The 18,594-nt window shown below is 42.8% G+C and overlaps 2 protein-coding genes across 2 annotated transcripts; one reads left to right on the top strand and one right to left on the bottom strand.

The window, feature by feature from the left end:
• The first annotated feature begins 791 nt into the window (after nucleotides 1–791).
• On the top strand, nucleotides 792–10,972 carry stk24a (serine/threonine kinase 24a (STE20 homolog, yeast)). The gene is made up of 11 exons (XM_087803409.1): nucleotides 792–1,199; nucleotides 3,176–3,406; nucleotides 5,298–5,354; nucleotides 5,439–5,547; nucleotides 5,724–5,881; nucleotides 6,881–7,066; nucleotides 7,128–7,273; nucleotides 7,974–8,103; nucleotides 8,180–8,248; nucleotides 8,319–8,455; nucleotides 9,499–10,972. The coding sequence occupies exons 1-11, from the start codon at nucleotides 1,158–1,160 to the stop codon at nucleotides 9,530–9,532; spliced, it is 1,299 nt and encodes a 432-aa protein (XP_087659535.1). The 5' UTR covers nucleotides 792–1,157; the 3' UTR covers nucleotides 9,533–10,972.
• Nucleotides 10,973–11,981: 1,009 nt separating this feature from the next.
• Nucleotides 11,982–18,594, bottom strand: ino80da (INO80 complex subunit Da). Its single transcript, XM_087803408.1, has 10 exons — nucleotides 18,135–18,594; nucleotides 16,735–16,981; nucleotides 15,922–16,652; nucleotides 15,733–15,838; nucleotides 15,440–15,664; nucleotides 15,257–15,366; nucleotides 14,845–14,978; nucleotides 14,555–14,778; nucleotides 14,064–14,221; nucleotides 11,982–13,992 (listed from the first exon to the last, which is right to left on the bottom strand). Exons 2-10 carry the CDS (start codon nucleotides 16,950–16,952, stop codon nucleotides 13,040–13,042), a joined length of 2,859 nt encoding a protein of 952 aa, XP_087659534.1. The 5' UTR covers nucleotides 16,953–16,981; nucleotides 18,135–18,594; the 3' UTR covers nucleotides 11,982–13,039.

Below are 18,594 nucleotides of genomic sequence, written 5' to 3'. Positions count from 1 at the left end.
CAAGCTCATGTGGCTCAGGGGTCGAGTACTCACCTCTGGACCCAACTCTCTTTTTTATTTGTCATTGTGTAGTGTTCGCAGAGAGAGAGAGAGAGAGAGAGAGAGAGAGAGAGAGAGAGAGAGAGAGAGAGCGTGAAAGGTTTATCAACTTTATTGATAATGTTGATGTGATGCTCTCAAGGCAGCGGTAGTTGATCCAAGGCTGTAACCAATCACTGCCTTAGAGTGGTGTTCGACCCGCCCACTGAATTTACATACGGACAACATAATAATAATAATAATAATAATAATAATAATAATGTCTATTTATATAGCGCCTTTCTAGACCAGGGTCACAAAGCATAATGTCAAAATGTGTATTTATACGTATAATAGCTCCATTGTTTGACATAATTAAATGAGTCATTTATTTATTTTGACATTTTGAGTTATTGATATTAATCCAAACATTTATTCATATATTTATACATTTATTTATACATAAGTCATTTATCGTACTTCATAATAATGATAATAAGTTAGCATTGAGTTGTGATCAATAAACGATCTTGGACTATAAATCCTGGAACTCGTTATTTGTCAAGACTTCACTTTATTACAATTTCAAAAGCCTCTTATCATGTCACTCGCCACACCAGGTGTTTAATATTAAGAGTGTTTGCAAATACTGAGCCAAACTGAGCCAACAAAGCCATTTTGATCTTTTATTGTTACATTAAGAAGTTTTCTATGAGCACGTGACGTCACGAGCCGTGGCCCTCTTTCCTCGGCTCTGATTGGTTCCCCGCAGAAGGAAAAATGATATTAACCAAGATGGCGCCGGGCGACGGAGAAAAGTAATGAGGCGACAGAACAACAAGCGGTGCAACTACTAAACTGTCAGTTTGTTGTCTGCTTGTTTCTCTTTGACGTCAGACAGCTTTCCTTAACACCACAAAGCTGTCCAACACGAACTGAGAGGTGACGTCAGTCCGCTGAAGTGGTTCTAGTTAAGCAGCTGAACTGTTTGCTAACTAGCTGGAAGCTAACAGAAGCTAAGTCCGACGTTGGTATTCTTTCTGCAACTTGTTCCGTTATCTCTTAAACCGGCTTTGTGGAGTGTTTGCGGCACGAACTCAGTAACTGGAAGTTGATAAGGAAGGCGTCGTATCTTCGACATGGCTCACTCCCCGATACAGGCTGGACTGCCGGGGATTCAGGTAAGCCAAATATTACCGTTTGTTTCAGTAGCACACCTTGATGCTGCTCAAGAATGTACGAGGGCACACCTTAGCGTCACCGACCGTTACTCGTGAGAAGTCAATATATAAGCATAGTCAACCTGAACAATAAAGTATTATCTATACAACAATATTTTCTATTCACTTAGTTTAATGGACCTGTCACTGTGGACGTTAGACAAACGTCTATTTTGACTACCTCTAGATAAGAGAGCTCAAAACTGTGTCTACTTAGTTCGTGTGAAGTCATTCGAACTAATGGTTTTTACTTTAATTTCGCATCACATTTCTTTAAAATATAATTGTGTCACACTAAAGGGACCAAATGTGATAAAAGCAAAGTTGTGAAAGGTTTTTAAATTGAATTATTTGAGCTGTGCAGTTTGAGAGTCTGTCACAACATGGAGATTATAAGTATTATTAATATTCTTGTGTTTTCAATGAGTATTTATTGTGTCATGCTAGCCATGTCAGATCATATTTTAGTAGATATCACACTTATTACCTGTTAATACATTTGTTTGGCCCACAACAGGACCCCGATCAAATTTAACTATAAGCCTTGTTAACTGACTTTAAATTAAAGTGGTTTCTATGGATGGTGATATGTACAGACTCAAAATATATTTGTACTTTATAAATAATGTCCCAAAGTTTCGTTTCCCTAAACCGTGAATTCACTGTTTTTACCCCCAAATGTTTCTTGCTTTATCATTTTTTTTTGTAGAATTGTTAAAATATTTACTGTTAATAATAATACACAATAATACACTTTTATGATCATAATTATTCACAATGCAACTTTTGGTCACATATTCCTTTTACATTAAACTAAAATAGAAATAAAATTGGTCATACATTACAGACAACAGTCGTACAGGCTAATAGAAACTAGAATAATTCTCAATAGGTATTTTCATGGAGGCTTTGCGGCTGAGCTTCGTCAGACACTCAACCACAAATTTGTGGCACCTCTGGGACATCAAACACATTTAGAATGAGGTTCAGTCAGCTTTGGTTGTGCCAATAAACCTGCTGACTGTGGATATAGCAAGTGCTTTCCCATCGTGTGTAGCCTGTGGCTGTAGTGCCCCCGTTGTTCTTTTCAAGCCGTTGTTGTTGCGGAGGTCAGACTCCACATTATGATTTTCACCTGGATGACTGACCACAACAGTGTTATGATAGATTTATGTTGTTTTTACCTCCCCCCCCTTCCCCAACTCTACTTGCCAAATTCCCTGCCACTCTCTCTGACATAAACGTTTGAAGACCATGCATTAGCACTTTGGATGGAAGTAGCTCTCCAGGGATGTTGTAAAGCAACACTCTTTCTGATCTATTATGACTGTAGAGATCTTTTATTTTTTTGTAACAATACTTGTTGATAAAATGTGTTTTGCATGTTTATTAACAGAGGGATCACAATAGCTTGCATATTGTTCACAGAAGGGGAAGTTAATCTGACTGGCACGAAAAGTATTTACTCTTTCTGTTGCTACAAAATAAAAATAAAAATGTATTTTGGATCATTTTAAGAAGGGTACCTCATTAAGTAAAACTATAGTTTCTGATTTTATAGTATGAGAAGAAATATTTATAAAACAAACCTTTTTTTTGCTATAATTTTAATTATTTTTTATGGTACTACCAAAACAAATTTTAATGTTTTTTTCTGCAAATATACATTGCATAACATTAGACTTCTACGTATTCACAGGACCTGTTGATTTAGAAAGTAAGCAACAACTTTTTTTAAAGCCCATCTTCCTGCAGTCTGGTGATAATTCTTACTTGCTTACAAGAGCTACGAGGCTACTGCTCAAAACAGCTTTCAATAGAAATTACATTTTTTTAATTTTCTTTTTTTCTTTTGCGGAACTAAGGCTTGATGATAACCAGATTGTATCTTCCTCACTTCCTGACTAACATTGTTCTCCACTTCTCCTAACTCACAGAATATCCATGCCGATCCAGAGGAATTCTTCACGAAGCTGGAGAAGATCGGAAAAGGCTCATTTGGAGAAGTGTTCAAGGGCATCGACAATCGGACGCAAAAAGTTGTTGCCATTAAAATAATTGATCTGGAGGAAGCCGAAGATGAAATTGAAGATATTCAGCAGGAAATCACTGTGCTCAGTCAGTGTGACAGTCCCTTCATCACCAAGTACTTTGGCTCATATTTGAAGGTAGGCTTCTTGATATTTCAACAAAACTGCATCGTCTCACCAGCACAAAAGGCAATGTGGGTCAATAAATAATTCACATGGGCAATGGAATGAAAAAGGCATCAGTAATTTAGCCCAGATAAATGTAGAGAAGGTAGCAACATGGTACTTAAGAGAGCTTCCTTGTCATAATTATTGAGGTTTTATTTCCATTTAGACATAAGAATAAACAAGATGAATGATGTGATTACCTTCATCATCATCCCTATCAATATTTAAAGATACATTTTTGTCCATATATTATTTAGATCCAAAAATAATTAAAGGAAAGTCGCCGAGTTACTATGGGCGATAGCTGGGGGAGCTGTTTGTTTATTTTCATCATAATTTAACAGTATTTTAAAAAGCGTTAAGGAAATATTGTTACTTTTATTCTTTCACAATATACAATACAACCGTGCACACATTTTTTTTCTATTCTCCTTCGTGTTCATTTCTCTCCAAGTAAGTGACATGAAGCTGCTGTTGGCCAGAGACTGTGGCTAAAATTAAGTTTTGAGACTTTGACAGACACAACTCACAAGCTTTTGTGAACGATTTTTAAAAGATACAACAAGCCTGGGTGAGGCTACATAGTCAGCAGCCTCGCTGAGCTAAACAACAAATATCGCATTAATAATGTGTTTAAAGCTCAGGAGGTACAACCATAATTAATTTACAAGGTGAACTGTCAATTTTTGAGAAAACTAAAGGATTTGATCTGGATAAATGTGTTTTTGCCAATTGCTGGAAGGGCTAGATGGGATTTGGTTCGATGTATTTGAGTAAAACAAAACCCTCAGTTTATTATACTGTTCAACTGCGATAGCCAGATGGCAGATCAAAGATGATGAATCTTTTTTTGTAACCGCTTACAAGATGATTAGGAGCTTTGTTTACATGTGTAGACCTGTTTTCTTTTCGGGTAGTTTAATTTAATTGAGGTCAAAATTATCTATAATTATTAGGAAAAGATGAAGTAAGTCATAATAAAAATAACTTTTCTAACAATACATATTTTGTCTTGTGAAATTATTAAATTTTGTTTCAAAGCCTCCATTGTACACGCTTCAGTTACTGTAGTACTATTTCGCACCACGGTGCACTGAGTGCCTTTCACATTACTGCTGTACTTAAGAGAGAAGTGCAGGTCCATTAGCTAAGTAATGGTGCTGGTAGGAGGAAAGACTTGTGGCTCAGTCTGTAGGGGTTTCAGTCAACCTAGCTCTCTTTCCACCCACTTCCTGTCTCTAAATTAGACTGCAATAGAATCTGTGGTGCTACAAAATCTATATGCCCTGCCAGTACAGCCCAGCAGAGGGCTCTCATGTTCCCAAAAACACAGGGGAGACAGTAGAAATGCACTGTCCCTGCTGGTCAACACGTGCAGTGCACATTAAAAATGCATGAAAATGCATTTATGCTCATTTAGGGACTTTTTTGTTTTGGTAAATCATGTTTTGGGGCGTCCGCAGAGCTGTGTTTACTCCAGTCATCGCAGGGACGACGCTGAGTTTCCTCTCAGAGGAGACTGGGCGGTTGCTGGTGCGGCAAACCACAGTGACTCACTCGTACTAGTGCTCACAGGAAGTCGGACAGACGGGAGGTTTAGTTAAGTTTACTTAGTGGCTGCTCTGTTTATGACTATTTAAAGCTTCATTTAAGATGGGTTAACACCTTATATAATGTCTTTGATAAATACCGTATAGTTCCATATAGTTTAATCAATTGTTATTTAAATGCATCAGAAGTTGGATGACCTTTGATCCATATTTGTACCATAACCCACATACTCTACATTGTTCAAGTTGTTTTCTAGCATGCAAAGATGTTTAAGAAACTTTAAAATTGAAAAATGTATTTTGTCTTCCAGGGAACAAAATTATGGATTATCATGGAATACTTGGGCGGAGGATCAGCTTTAGATCTGGTAAGCAACTTAAAGGAACTTGGTTTGTGTGATCCTAGTAAACTTGGTGTGTTTGGTGAGTTTACATTGACTGTCTCTGTCCAGTTGGAGCCCGGTGCTCTCGATGAAACACAAATCGCAACAATTCTGCGAGAAATCCTGAAAGGGCTTGAGTATCTACACTCTGAAAAGAAGATCCACAGAGATATCAAAGGTGAGGAAATCGGACATTAATTGACATTAATGAGAGGCATCATGCTCGTGTGTCGGCACATTTGTTTAGTAACAAAAAGCTGTTTCGCAGTCAAGTTCAGTTTGTCTGTTCCATAATGGTTTTGGAGCTCCATGTTTTATCTGAGTAGTGTTTACTCCTCTTTTGTTGGTTTTCAGCGGCCAACGTGTTGCTCTCGGAACAAGGGGAGGTGAAGCTTGCAGATTTCGGCGTGGCAGGTCAGCTGACGGACACGCAGATCAAGAGGAACACCTTTGTTGGGACTCCCTTCTGGATGGCGCCCGAAGTTATAAAGCAGTCGGCATATGACTCGAAGGTTAGTAGCACTGTTTAATTCAATGAATTCTTCTGATCTTCAAAGAGGTGACAATGATAAAATAACCAAGAAAAATAAAAATAAACTTTTCCTCGCTTACAGGATTTGACATGTGTATTTTAAATGACCAGAACACTCTAAGTGTTTATTCTATTAAGAGGAAACATTAACAGGGATTTGCACTCATGACTCATCATAGTAGCCCCCAGCAGGACTGTACAACACACACTAGATTTACTTGAAAACTTGTCAAGAGTTGAATACCTTTTTTAATGAATAAAAACAAGAGCTTTACAATAATGACCTTTGGAGTGTGTCATGTTGTGTTTACCGAGACAGAAAGGAAGTTATTTTATTTTAGGTGTACCACTAGTTATTCACTGTTTCACATGTTTGAGCCGCACTTAAAAAATCATGAAAAAATGTTAGTTTAGTTTCGAAGTCCTACTACAGAAGCTAAAAACACATTAACTCTAACTTGTCAAATGGCTTAAAATCTGTTGAAAAGGGGAATATTAAGAGTCTCAAATGTTTCTATCATGTAAACTATTAAAAAATACTTGTATTTATTTTCTTTTGGTTTATTTTAACAATTATATATATCTTTTTTTTATATAACTATTTTAAACAAATTATTTTTAAACACAATTCTTCAGCCACCATGTCACCTGTATGTAGTTCTCTTTAGTATAACATTTGATGGTGAATAAATGACAGCCGACACCCGTTAGACACAAATACTCCTCGGACACATGTATGCAACAAAATTCACTGTTCAAGGCATCTTTCATTCATGTTGTGTTATGTTTGGCTCTCTTACTTGTTTTGCTCAGTGTTCAGTCTAAACTGTGATGATTGTGCAGCTGATGTGTAGACATCGTGGTGCTCACAGTGTATTTCCGTCCAGATGTGTACAAACCTTTGGTCAACCACAACATGACTGTTGCTTTTGTCACAGTTTATCTTGTATCCTTCATCTGTGTGACTGTGTCATTGCAGGCAGATATTTGGTCATTAGGGATAACGGCCATCGAGCTGGCTAAAGGGGAGCCCCCCCACTCAGAGCTGCACCCCATGAAAGCTCTTTTCCTCATTCCAAAGAACAACCCTCCAACCCTGGAGGGGAACTACTGCAAACCTCTGAAGGAGTTTGTGGAGGCTTGTCTAAATAAAGAGCCCAGTTTTGTAAGTGTCTCCATGCTTTTTGAACTTCCATTAGACTCTGACACACTCGCTGTTTCCTCAGAGGCCGAGTGCCAAAGAGCTGCTGAAGCACAAGCTGATCGTGAGGCACGCCAAGAAGACCTCCTACCTGACTGAACTGGTGGATGGCTACAAGCGGTGGAAATCGAAGCAGTCCAGAGAAGAGTCCAGCTCAGATGGGTCTGACGAGTACGTCCTGTAGATGGTGCTGCTTTAAATGCTGTCCTTTTGGAAATGGCTTAAATTCAATGCTATTTTTAAATCATAACATGGTTATCTCAAGACATCTAACCGTTTAAATAACACTATATAAAAGACAACAAAACAGGCCCTAGCTAATGGAAAACAAACCTAGAGAAGAGTCTGTGTGAAGGGAGAGAGGAGCCACAGGAATTGTCCAGACAGGGCTATGGAAAGGATCCTGTCTGTTGGAAGTTTTAAATTGAATGTGGGGTGGATAAACCTGCCCCGGCTCTTAAGTGGACAGAAATGGCTCTAAATATTGATGGTTTGCTTAACATCGATTCACTATGCATCACTGATTTAAAAGCTTGAACAGTCTGAAGGATATTTAAGGGCGAATCTGTCACACTAAATATGCATTTTAAGCTACAATTGCTTAAATGTATTTTTTACACTGTTTTAATAAGCGTGTTGATACCAGGAAACTCAAAGTTCGTGTTTAAACAAGCAATGGTTATAAATGTCAACAACAAATCTGGAAACTTGGAAAAAAGATACAAATGAGAATAAATGTAATGAAAATTGATGTTAATTCAAGATGGCGCGTCTTATTTAAAAAAAATCTCGTACCATAAAATGTGTTGCTCCTCTGCATTGAGGTTTGTGTTTCAAGTGCGTCTTGTGTGACAGAGTTTGTCTGTTTCAGGGAAAAAGGGGAAGCGTCCGGGGGCAACGACTCCAGCCACGACGACTGGATCTTCACTATCAGGGAAAGGGATCTGAAGAAGATGCAGAATGGAGCTGTAGTGCCGCCTGCTGAACCAGAGAAACCAGAAGTAAAACATATTTTTTCTAAAATATTAAAACAATTATTTTCTAGAAGTACTGAAGGTTTCCTCTTGCTCTTCACAGGAGCAGGAGAGCCCCAAGAGACCGTTGTCACAGAGCTTATCAACGATCTTCTCTCCCTTATTCACCGAGGTAATGATCTCACTCCAGTTCTTGGACTCCTGGTCCCCTCAGTCTGATGTTCATCTTGTCTCTGCCATAGTTGAAAGCAAAGGGGGAGGCCAGTAATGGTAAACCAGAGGCGGCCAAGGAGCTTCACGAGGCCATCTTGACGGCCGAGGATATTCATCCCGGAGTCTGCGACTCTCTGGTGGCTGAACTGGTGCAGAGACTTCAGAGGTAACTGACCCAGCTTTCTGTATCTGAGCTTTATTCAAGTGCAGGACAACTAAGATGATCTCTGGGCAAGTTGATTCTTTTCCTCCTGGTGCCTGAAACGTCTTGCCAGGGAGGCATCCAGGGTCGTCATCAAAGATGCATGAGCAGTAGTTTTACTTTGAGTCTCTCTTGAATGACTAATCTTCCATTTCTAAAACCTTCGTTACACTGAAACGAGTGTTCTTTTTCACCAATTTTTAACGCATTGGGACTTCAGTTTGGAAACTTTAAACTGCTAAAATTGCGTGTGGTATCCCTTGTGTTGTCAAGGTTAACAACCTCCACCACTGCATATTCATTTTATGTTTTGGGGCCTTTGGGTCACCTTGACCCTGAGATAACACAAGGGTTAAAGACAAGCAAGACTCCAGATCTACTTCCACTCTATCGAAGGTTCCTTTTATGGAAGTGTATCAGTGCCGTCAGAATATTGAATAGTGGAATTTAACATTTCAAATGTTAAATTTAAGTTTTTCTATTGAAATGTGGTTGTATTTTTCAAGTTTTCTTTTTAATAATTGAAATCGATAATGTGTTTATTGAAAGGCTGAATATTTTATAGTGGTTACATTTGAAATTGATTGCATAGTTTGATATTCTAAATCTAATTATTAAAAAAATAACTTGGATTCATTTATAATTTTTCCATTTGCAGCTGTTGGAATTCAGTCTAAGAAATCAACCGTTAAACATGCATTAATCAAAGTATTCAATATATCATATTCAACATTTCAATATATTGATTTAAAAGACTTGACTCGCTTTAAAAAGTTCTACATTTGTAAATAATAAATTGAACCATTCAATTTTCTGATGGCACCGATACATTCTTTTCTCCTGACTAAACAAGTCGGTTTACAATTAGCTGAAAACAATGGCCTCAGATTTAGTTGATTCTTCTCCACTTTTTGAGTTAATTTCAAAGTTTCATAATGGGCCCATAATTAACTTTTGTCAAGCATCATTGGACCAGAATCATTGACTATAAATGTTCTGTCTCTCAGGTTCTCTCAGCTGCAGCTGGCCTCGTCTCACTGAGGACCGCCTGCTCGGACCAGCTCTCAGAAGGTCTTTTCTTGTTCCCCGAGTGAACACTGTCAATATGCTTGCACACCACCAGGAGGCGCCACTCTGGACAGTCCACTGTTTTAAGTGTTGAGTTGATGAGCTAAAGCACAAATGTTCATGCTTGGCTTTTTTTTGTTGTTGTTCAATTCCAGAGGCGGTCAATGAACCGTGTCTGTCGCTGGTTAGATTCCCCCGCGGAACGTGGCGACGCATCCTACTGAAAAACTCAGGTATCCTGCTGTAGCCGGCCGGTGCTGGGCGGGGTCCTCGTGCAGACGTGTATTAACAGACCTCTGTAAGGGACTCGAACCTCAGCATGGACGGCCAAAGTGTAGAGCAAAGGGTCCAGGTAAATGTTTTCAACGGCCATAATCGAGATTGCCTTGCCTTTGTACTTTTCTATATCGGGCTGTAGTGCGCGCGACGGCGCCCCCCGCTGTCTCCCTTTAATGTTTAGTTGCACATCTGGAACTGAGTCATTCCTGTAGATTTTAAACACTGGCTGATGATAGTTGCCTCATGCTGTGTGTGTGTGTGTGTGTGTGTGTGTGTGTGTGTGTGTGTGTGTGTGTGTGTGTGTGTGAGAGTACACGTGTATATACATCAATGTGTGTGCACTTGAATGTGTGTCTGTGGGAACATAATTGTTTGTGGTTGTGTGCACGAGTGTGTCCGTGCTTCTGCGCATGTGTGTGTCGTCCATTCATTCCACCATCTGGGCTGCGTCGCCTGTTGTTCCTGACTTCAGTCTTCCTGGAGCTGCCGCTCTTCTTGCACTTCCACTAACATGCCTTGGACTATAAGTAGCCATAACTTAGTAGCCCGCCGCTGTGAGCCTTGCTAACTGGGACCTGACATTTCAAGACGTTCAGAGCTCATCCACGAGTGCTTCTGAGTTCATTGTGAGGGTGTGCGGGGGAGCGTGGGTGTGTGTATGCGTTGTAGCATACTTGAATCAGCCTTTAGACTGAGAGCTCCAACACGGCGTCTCGTCCCTCAGAGAACTTTTTTATTTAACTCCTGAGCGACCAGACGTCTGTAGACCGCACCGACGGGGTCGCTCGGCACACTTTGATATTCCCGGCCCGCTCCGAAGACTCCCTGTCGATCAACTTCATGCTCTTCCAACATGCTGATGTGCCACGTAAGCCTCCGTCTTCACTTCCACCGGATCTGCACCTTCAAGTGTTGCACTTTGTTGACATGGTACCTGACCAGCCCCTCCCCCCCCCGAGTGTCGTATGGCAATAAAGCTGCAGAAGTGCTCAAGTATTTTTGTAACCCGGCGGAGCAGTATTACATGTCGGACGGCAATCACATAAATGATATTTTTGACGATGGTTCCATATGTTTGCTAACTTAGAAAAGTTTGATTTATTGTTCAATAAGAAATAAACAATCTAGTAAATACTTTGTTTGTACTTCATGCCGTCTTAACTAAAGGACTCTGAAGTGTTTTCTATGATTCTATGAACAAGCTATACCGCCGTCAACATGGATGCGTTTATGAACCAAGTTTATCTAAGATGCCAAAGAAAACATGAACAAGTTTTATTGTTTCACGCAAGTGTTCATTCTAGGACATTTAATCAAATATGAATCAAATCAGAGAAATTGTTTGAGATTATAAATCCCTTTATGCATCACAAGTTATCTTAAGTCTGGTGTAAAACATTCAATTCATAAAAATATCCTCTAGGTCATCCCAACATCTTTATCGACTGGATCTGTCTGGATGTTGCTGGTTCAGAGTGTAGCTGTCTCCATGAGCTTATTGTAGAAGAGGAATAGATTGTCTTCCAGCATATAGAGAAATGTAACTTTAAAGATATTTGTGTAACCAGATGATAATTCTGTGCCGGCTCATCCTTCTATTAACATTTAATTGAAATTAGTTTGTGCTATTTCACAATCAAGTCACGAGTAAGAACTGGAGAAGGTTGTTAGATAAATGTATGGTATTCTCGTACGGATTCCTTACGAATATTATTAAAATGAATAAGGTTATTTCAAATAATGAGTAACAACAGTCTAGACACCTCCTGGGCAACCACAACATGAATCATTGAGAAGTACACGCACCATGAAAAAGCAATTGAACTATTTACTGTGTAAGCAACGTCACAGAAAGTTGTTCAAAGTTTACTGCGTCTGTATTAAGCGGTTTTATTCTGGGAATGTGCGCCGAGTCGGAGCGAGTCTTGCTGTGAAAGAAAACGTGGTTTGGAGAGAGTTAAGAGGAATCATGGCGGTTTTGGCACAGCTGTGGTCCGATCAGACGCTCGTTCTTATTGGAAGCTGCTGTCGCAACATTAGGAACTACTTACGAGACTGTGATCTAGGATTTCAACCTGAGGTGTTGTACCGGTCAGTCGTCCACAGCAAGAGTGAATCAAGAAGAGAAACATTTGTGGTCAAATACCTCACAGCAAGTTTATTTATACATCAAAGAAAGGTTTCTCACACTATTTACACATATTACATACAGTGTTTGTACACATATTACATCATTTGTACACAAGAAAAATATACATAAAAATGTAAAACTTTGTATACAAAAAATACCTTAGACAAATTAACTGAGGACCGATAACAAAAGGTGACCAGATTAGCTTGTCCTAGCTTTAAAAACAGTTGTACAGTACATTCAATCGGAATTTGTCAGCTTCCTCGGAATACAAGCAGCAACGCGCGCCGATGATCCTCGCCAGGGTTCTGATGCCTTCAGTGGAGCTCGGAAAAGTCAAACTGCGTCTCCTCACAGCTAACCTGCCTGAATAATTTGTGCAAAAACAAAAATGATTTGGATGTAGTTGGAAAAAAAAAAAAAAAGTCATGCGGGGGTTTCATAACACTTCGTTAAATAGCTATCAAAAATATTCTCAGTGTTAAATACAAAAAATGACGACACAGCAAACATTGATCCCTCCAACCAGTTTGATAACAACATGAAATACTTTGACTGATCGCTACTCAACAATCCACCATCAATAGATCGCTAAACTAGGGCGCCAACACTCGACAAACACCCGGCCACAGGTCCAATAACTCACCATAATCATCTGAAAACGACTATTAAAATATTCACTCTCCTGATTCCAGATTAGTCCTGATTAGTCTAAGATTCCTACGTTGGGCACCGATGGAGACACCGACCCGCGTGAAGAGCGCCTTCTGACGAGATTTCCTGAACCGGGGAACAGAGCTACATATGTCCAGACCACTTTTACACTTCTGTTTATTGCTTTAGAAATAACCGAGGATGAGGTCAGAGAGTGCCGACGAGGAGACATGTGTCATGTGACCGTGAACGAACATCACAAGCTTGCTCTGGAAGTGTAAATGAAGGACTGCGGATCAGCCGTGAAGTGAGAATCTCTCCTGAGGTCCGACTCCACGATTCTTCAGGTCAAACCGGACCTCTGAAGTGTTTTGAATCCGAGGTCGTGCTAATGTGTCTCAGAACAGTGCCGTCCTTCATTTGCTCTGCGCGAAGGGTGCGGAGGTACTGTTGGCACTTGCAGTGGTGGCGCTTATGACGGAGAAGCCAGCGGGGGGCGCTGTGGAGCTGTGGCTGGGCTGCACGTCTTTCGGGATGCCGCTGTGGGAGGAGGCCAGTTGATGGCCGAAGGCCGCGCTGAACTGAGGGAGCTGGAGCTTGGGCTGCGTGGAGGTCAGAGGGTCCTGCGAGGCGAGGGACAACGAGGGGGGCTGGGTCAGGCAGTTCTGGGGCATCGCCGACAGGGCGGCCATGGGCTGCAGCGTCACAGAGTGCGTGGTGGAAGGAGGCGTGGACAGCGAGGTGGAGATGAGATGACTGTCCGATCCCAGGAGGTTTCCGAACTGGGAGGGGTCGGTGAGAGGGAGGGGGAGATTGTTCCACGACGGCCGAGGGGGGGGTCCCGGTACGCCGCTGATGGGGACTTCTAGCAGCAGCGGGGGGTCCGTTTGGAAAGAGCCGGCGTGGGGCGAAGATATTTGGTCGCTGTAGGGGGAAGGAACATGCTCGCTGCTGTAGTGGCTGCTCTGAGGAGACGCCGTGGGCACGTCGGACTTGGACAGGACGTGGGACGGGTGAGTCCGGGAGAACGTCCGCTCGGTGAGGAGGGAAGGGGCCGCCGTGGAGGTGGCTGAGGTCAGGCTGGAGGTCGGGGGCTGGTTCGCCGGCTGAAAGTGAGCCCCGGTTGACTGCAGGAGATTGTCCTCCAGCTCCAGGCTGCTGAAGTTCTCGGTGGTGATGCGCCCGTTCAGGAGGTCGCCCATCCCGCCCGGCAACACGGTCAGGGCCCGCTGGTCCACACCTTCAGAGGGGGCCAGGTCCGCCATGGAGGTCAGACACGCCAGGGAGTCCGGGTAAGACCCCATAGCCTGGAGAGCACGAACCAGCTCCTCGGCCTCTTCCGTCGTGGGCAGGAGGTCCCCGTTCTTACCTGGAACGCACCACAGAGAACATTCTTCAGTGTCAACGGTCCGGGGGGAAAAAGTGCGTCGCAATTCTCACCTTCAAACAAGTCGAAGTCCTGCAGGTCGTCGGAAAGTCTGGGCAACACATCGGAGAAATCCTCCTGGTTGAGCTCAAGGTCGTTTGGAATGTCGGCCATTTCGTTGGCGATGTCATCGGGGAGCTCCTCCGCGCTCAGGTCCGGAGTTGATGAACTCCTGTCAACAGAACCAGGTTGACTTAGTTCTCCTTGAGAGAGCATGTGAACAGGAAACTTTTCCCAGGTCTGATGGTGGAGACGCCCACACACGGAAGGACCTAATAGATATGGCAGCTACACTTTGTCTTCATACAGAAAGATGCTTTGGAAAATTTGGAATGGCCACATATGGACCAAATATTATATTATATATTATATTATATTTCCTAGGGTGTTTTGCAGACGATCCTGCCATCATGTTTTTTAATCATCTATTTTGAAAGAAGTAGTGTTTGATATATAAAAAAGGGACAACTTTGTCTCAGAGTTAAGACCAGGCAGAGACACAGACCTGATGCTGGCCTGGGAATGCATCGCCAGGCTGGTTGAAGGCATTCCCAGGTTTCCCTGCGGCATCGCTGGAGGGATGGGCTTCTGTGGCCTCCTCGGCCCTCTTCTCCTCTTCTTCTTGTGTTTTTTGGTAAGTGCCGGCGGTTTGGTCTTTTTTCGTGGCTTCCGCTGGTGCTGCTGCTGGTGTTGCACTCGTCGGTTGCAGTCCCCGCGGAGGAAGTTGTCCTATGTGGGGGGCCATGGATCAGATCTCCCGTGTCATAAAAAAAATGTCAATTTTACTCAACATACCATCTTTTTGGCATGTTCTTCGCAGAGCGGCGTCTGGTGAGTGATGTCGAACACAGGGATGGAGCACTGCTGACCGTCTGCGAATTTGGCGGTGCAGCTGGCAAACAGCTGCTGCGAGCGATTTAAGAGGATGTCTGTAGAGGAGCGTCAAGGACATACAAAGACAGCGAAAGGAAAAAAAGATGCGTTCGTCTTACCTGCCGGACAGAAGCAACTGAAACTCGCTCAAAAACAAGAAATAACACAAAACTTTAGGAAGCGAATCTTAATTTAATACACATTTTAATTAAAATTCAAAATTGACTTAACAAACAAGTGCAAAGAATGAAATAATTAACACTTTTATCTTGACCTACTGATTATTATTGCCCATTTTCACGTTTCGTTTTTGGCTCATCCACTCAAAAGATACGCTGAAAACAATGTTGAGTGAACGGCAGGGCCCGGCTGCTGCAGGGTTGACCTTTTGTGCTGCCGGTACAAGTCCTAGCATCAGAGGTTTGTTGCCCTGCTGGAGCCGTGCTGCAGAGAAAAATCAAACGATGCCCCTGTCCGTCACACTTCCGGGGTCAAGTTTCTTCTTTTTACGAATTACCTCGTCGAGCTTCTGCTGGCGTCCTGCAACTCCTGGATGAGCTGACCGGCACAGTCCGGGTTTTTACTGGCGGCGTGCAGCAAGGCTTTGCGAAAGGCATAGCGGTATCTCTTCTGGCGGATGTTGACCCGTTCCTGTCGACACATGTGCTTGTACTTCTCTCGGAGGTACGAACAAAGCCGAAGTAGACGTGTTCTCCGGGAGGAACCTGCGTCATCGTCCAACCTGGAGCATTAAAAATAAATATTAAAGACTCTTAACGCCTTTAAACTGAGATCCTTCACGACACATACCCATTCTGTGGCCTCCAAGAGCTTTGCCAAGACATGAATGTACCCGAGTTCTCCTCAATGTTGTCGTCGTCATCATCGTCCGCACTGTCTTCTGACCAGTCCAATCCTGGAAAAGCAAACAGCTCACAAAAGCTACTCTACGTAAAGATAGGAGACTCAATTACGTGTGGAGGAGTAAAAATCAGGCACCTAAATGAGGGAAGAGGTCCCCGTGCTCATTCTGCCTTTTGGCACAGAGCTCCACCAGATGTCGCAACCTGACCAGGCACCTGGCTGAGGGCGAGAAGGCAGCTGGACGCATGACGACCACGTGAGTAGCTGTAACAGATGTTTTACAGGAGAGCGATGGCCCAGAAGTTTGCACTGGACTAGGTGTCGAGCTCGCAGGAAGCCCCGGGGGCAGAAAGTTGACCGTCTGAGGTGGTTGTGGATTGCATAATAGACCCTGCTGCTGAGGTGGTTGGAGAAGACCTGACTGCTGCCGTGGTGGGTGAGTGTTTAAGGGCGAGGAGGGGTGGATTCGGGAGATTGGGGAGGGACTAAAGTGCTCAGTAGGTGGCTGGAAGAGCTCTGTGTCGTGGCAGAGTTTCTGGTTAAGCACCAGTCGGCTTTGCAGTTTCTTCTTGATGGCGTTGCTCTTTCGAGCGGCGCCGACTTCTTCCCCATCCGTGTCGTCCTCATAAAAGGCAAAAGGATCCAGGAGTTCCCCGTCCGGAAGGGGCAAGAGGCGTGTGTAGGTTGGAGACGGCGGAAGTTCGTCAAGACCGTTGGAGGTTTTCAGCGCTAGAGAGGGCACCGTTATATTGAGAGCCACCGACTCCAGGTGCGCTCGTGAGCGAAGGTCTTCCAAAGTGTCATGTTTCTTTTTGCGTTCCTTCTTCGGGATAAATCCAAGAACCTGAAGGTGGCTGTTGCAGTACCTGGAAAATAACATCAAACACCCGATATATAACAAGCGTGGGATGTGCGCGTATTAACGCAGGTGAAAGATGTAACACACACCTGCGATCTTCTGACTTTGGGATCGGGTTGGTGCACCGCTGGCTGTTGTACTTGGCCACATATTCACACTGCTTGAAAGGAGCCGTCTTATCCTCCAAAACATGACGGATACAGAAGGCATATCCATTCAGTCTGCGCTGCTTGCAGAGCTTTGGGCTGTATGAGCACAAGGGCTTATTGTCCACCTCTGAGAAGTGTATGTGTTTTCCTTCATACATCACGTGATTCTTGGCTGTGACAACATCAGCTGACGAGAGATAATTGAGAAAATTAATAACAAATAGATTAGCCAGAAAAAGACCAGACTTGACCTTTATAGTGCTATTTGTTCTATATTATTTATAACCGTATATTTATTATTTTGTGAAAAACTTTTAAGCACGAGTCGTTTTACTTTGACAGCTGCTTGTCGCGACACATTGCACAATTCCGTCAAAAATTGATTATTCACAATTTCCATACACACAAGCAAAGAAGACGATATACTTACTCACCAAACAACACTTAACGCTAGTGAAAGCAAACGGCTATAAAAGCACAAAAGAATACTCACCGGAGATCTTAACTTAAATGAATACAAGATGCTCAGAAAAGTTTGCAGAATGTCGATTTCAATTGTCGTTAAAAACAAGTCAAGCGTTTGTTTACAACGGGAAGCGAGAAGTAAATACAGATAATTATCGGAGTCAGGTGAGTAGAATTTGGCAATTGGTTCAAGCGGCAACTGACGTTAGCTTTGGCATTAGCCTCCAGTACAATGCTCGATAAAACGAGAATAAATGCATATAGGTGACTTGCTACGGTTGAGCAAACTTCAGTGGCGTATGTTTAAACAAATCATAGTTGAATGTAGTTCTTAAAAGGTCGACGATGACTAAAAAACACCCGAAAGTGACAGGTAGCTAACAAGGTAGCGAAGCTAAAAACACAGTTGGTAGGCGGTAGCTAACCAGGAAACGGAAACCTCAGCAGACAGCTCCGCTCTTAAAGATCATTTTAGGGGTAAGTTTGACCCCAGAAAGCGAGAGTCGGACTCCAATAAGTGCATCGGGCGAAAATTTGATATTTTAAATTTAACGTTAATGATGAGAAAGAATATCCAAACAAAAGATTGCCATCCTGGTTCACGGCCTCGCACGAAAGGCCTGCGAAAAGAAAATCGATATAAATCACACCAATTATTTGATCATTATTTACTTGTTTGACGCAGCTATATTTATAAATATATTAATTTATGACAAACCAAACTCGTTCGCTGGGATATTTTTCGTAAAAATAATATTGGCCCTTTTAGCATCGGTAAGCAGCGGTCTTGAGTTGCAGCGGTCACGCCGTCTGACGGGCGCCCTCGTCGGCTGCCTGAAAAAATCGAGGCCGAGGCTGCTAACAACGTAGCTTACCTTGAACTGGTCAGGGCTGCGATCACAATCCGCTCCAGATATACGGCCGGAATCTACACCGAAGTCAGCTAGGCTAGACGGGCATCGATCGTCGAGATGGCGTCGGAATCGTCATCGAGCTCGGCTTGTATCTCGCGTGGAGGACGCATGGAAGGAAAGGTTATCCAGTGGAAAGTGTAGTCAGAAGGTTTGGCTGCGGGAGGATTTGAGTTGGATCCACGGCGGACTCCTCACAGCACCACTACAGGCACCGCGGGGACATGACAACAAGCCGCCGCACAACAACAACCTCTCCTACCATGTTGGAAATGGAACTTTGTTAAGAAGTGTCAAAAATGCAAAGAGGAGTCATTCTGTGGAGATGATACGAGTTTATGGTGCTTGTCGCCACTTTTTCAGCGCAATGAAGCGAGAGGTTTAATAAGTTAGAGGCGGCGGGAGAGAGAAGGATCCACCTGGA

Source organism: Callionymus lyra, chromosome 12 (assembly GCF_982586985.1).
Source record: "Callionymus lyra chromosome 12, fCalLyr1.hap1.1, whole genome shotgun sequence".
NCBI classification, from domain to species: Eukaryota; Metazoa; Chordata; class Actinopteri; order Syngnathiformes; family Callionymidae; genus Callionymus; species Callionymus lyra.
Note: the sequence above shows the minus strand (reverse complement) of the source record. Positions and strands in the feature narration are given on the sequence as shown.

Excerpts from the sequence above, each read along its gene's own strand:
- ino80da (XM_087803408.1), bottom strand. The coding sequence starts at position 16,952 with ATGTATGAAGGAAAACACATACACTTCTCAGAGGTGGACAATAAGCCC. Across the intron at positions 16,653-16,734 it reads CCAAAGTCAGAAGATCGCAG|GTACTGCAACAGCCACCTTC; the intron begins GTGTGTGTTACA and ends GTTATTTTCCAG. Across the intron at positions 14,222-14,554 it reads CATTCCCAGGCCAGCATCAG|GAGTTCATCAACTCCGGACC; the intron begins GTCTGTGTCTCT and ends TTCTGTTGACAG.
- stk24a (XM_087803409.1), top strand. The coding sequence starts at position 1,158 with ATGGCTCACTCCCCGATACAGGCTGGACTGCCGGGGATTCAG. Across the intron at positions 7,274-7,973 it reads AGCTCAGATGGGTCTGACGA|GGAAAAAGGGGAAGCGTCCG; the intron begins GTACGTCCTGTA and ends TGTCTGTTTCAG. Across the intron at positions 8,456-9,498 it reads CTGGTGCAGAGACTTCAGAG|GTTCTCTCAGCTGCAGCTGG; the intron begins GTAACTGACCCA and ends TCTGTCTCTCAG.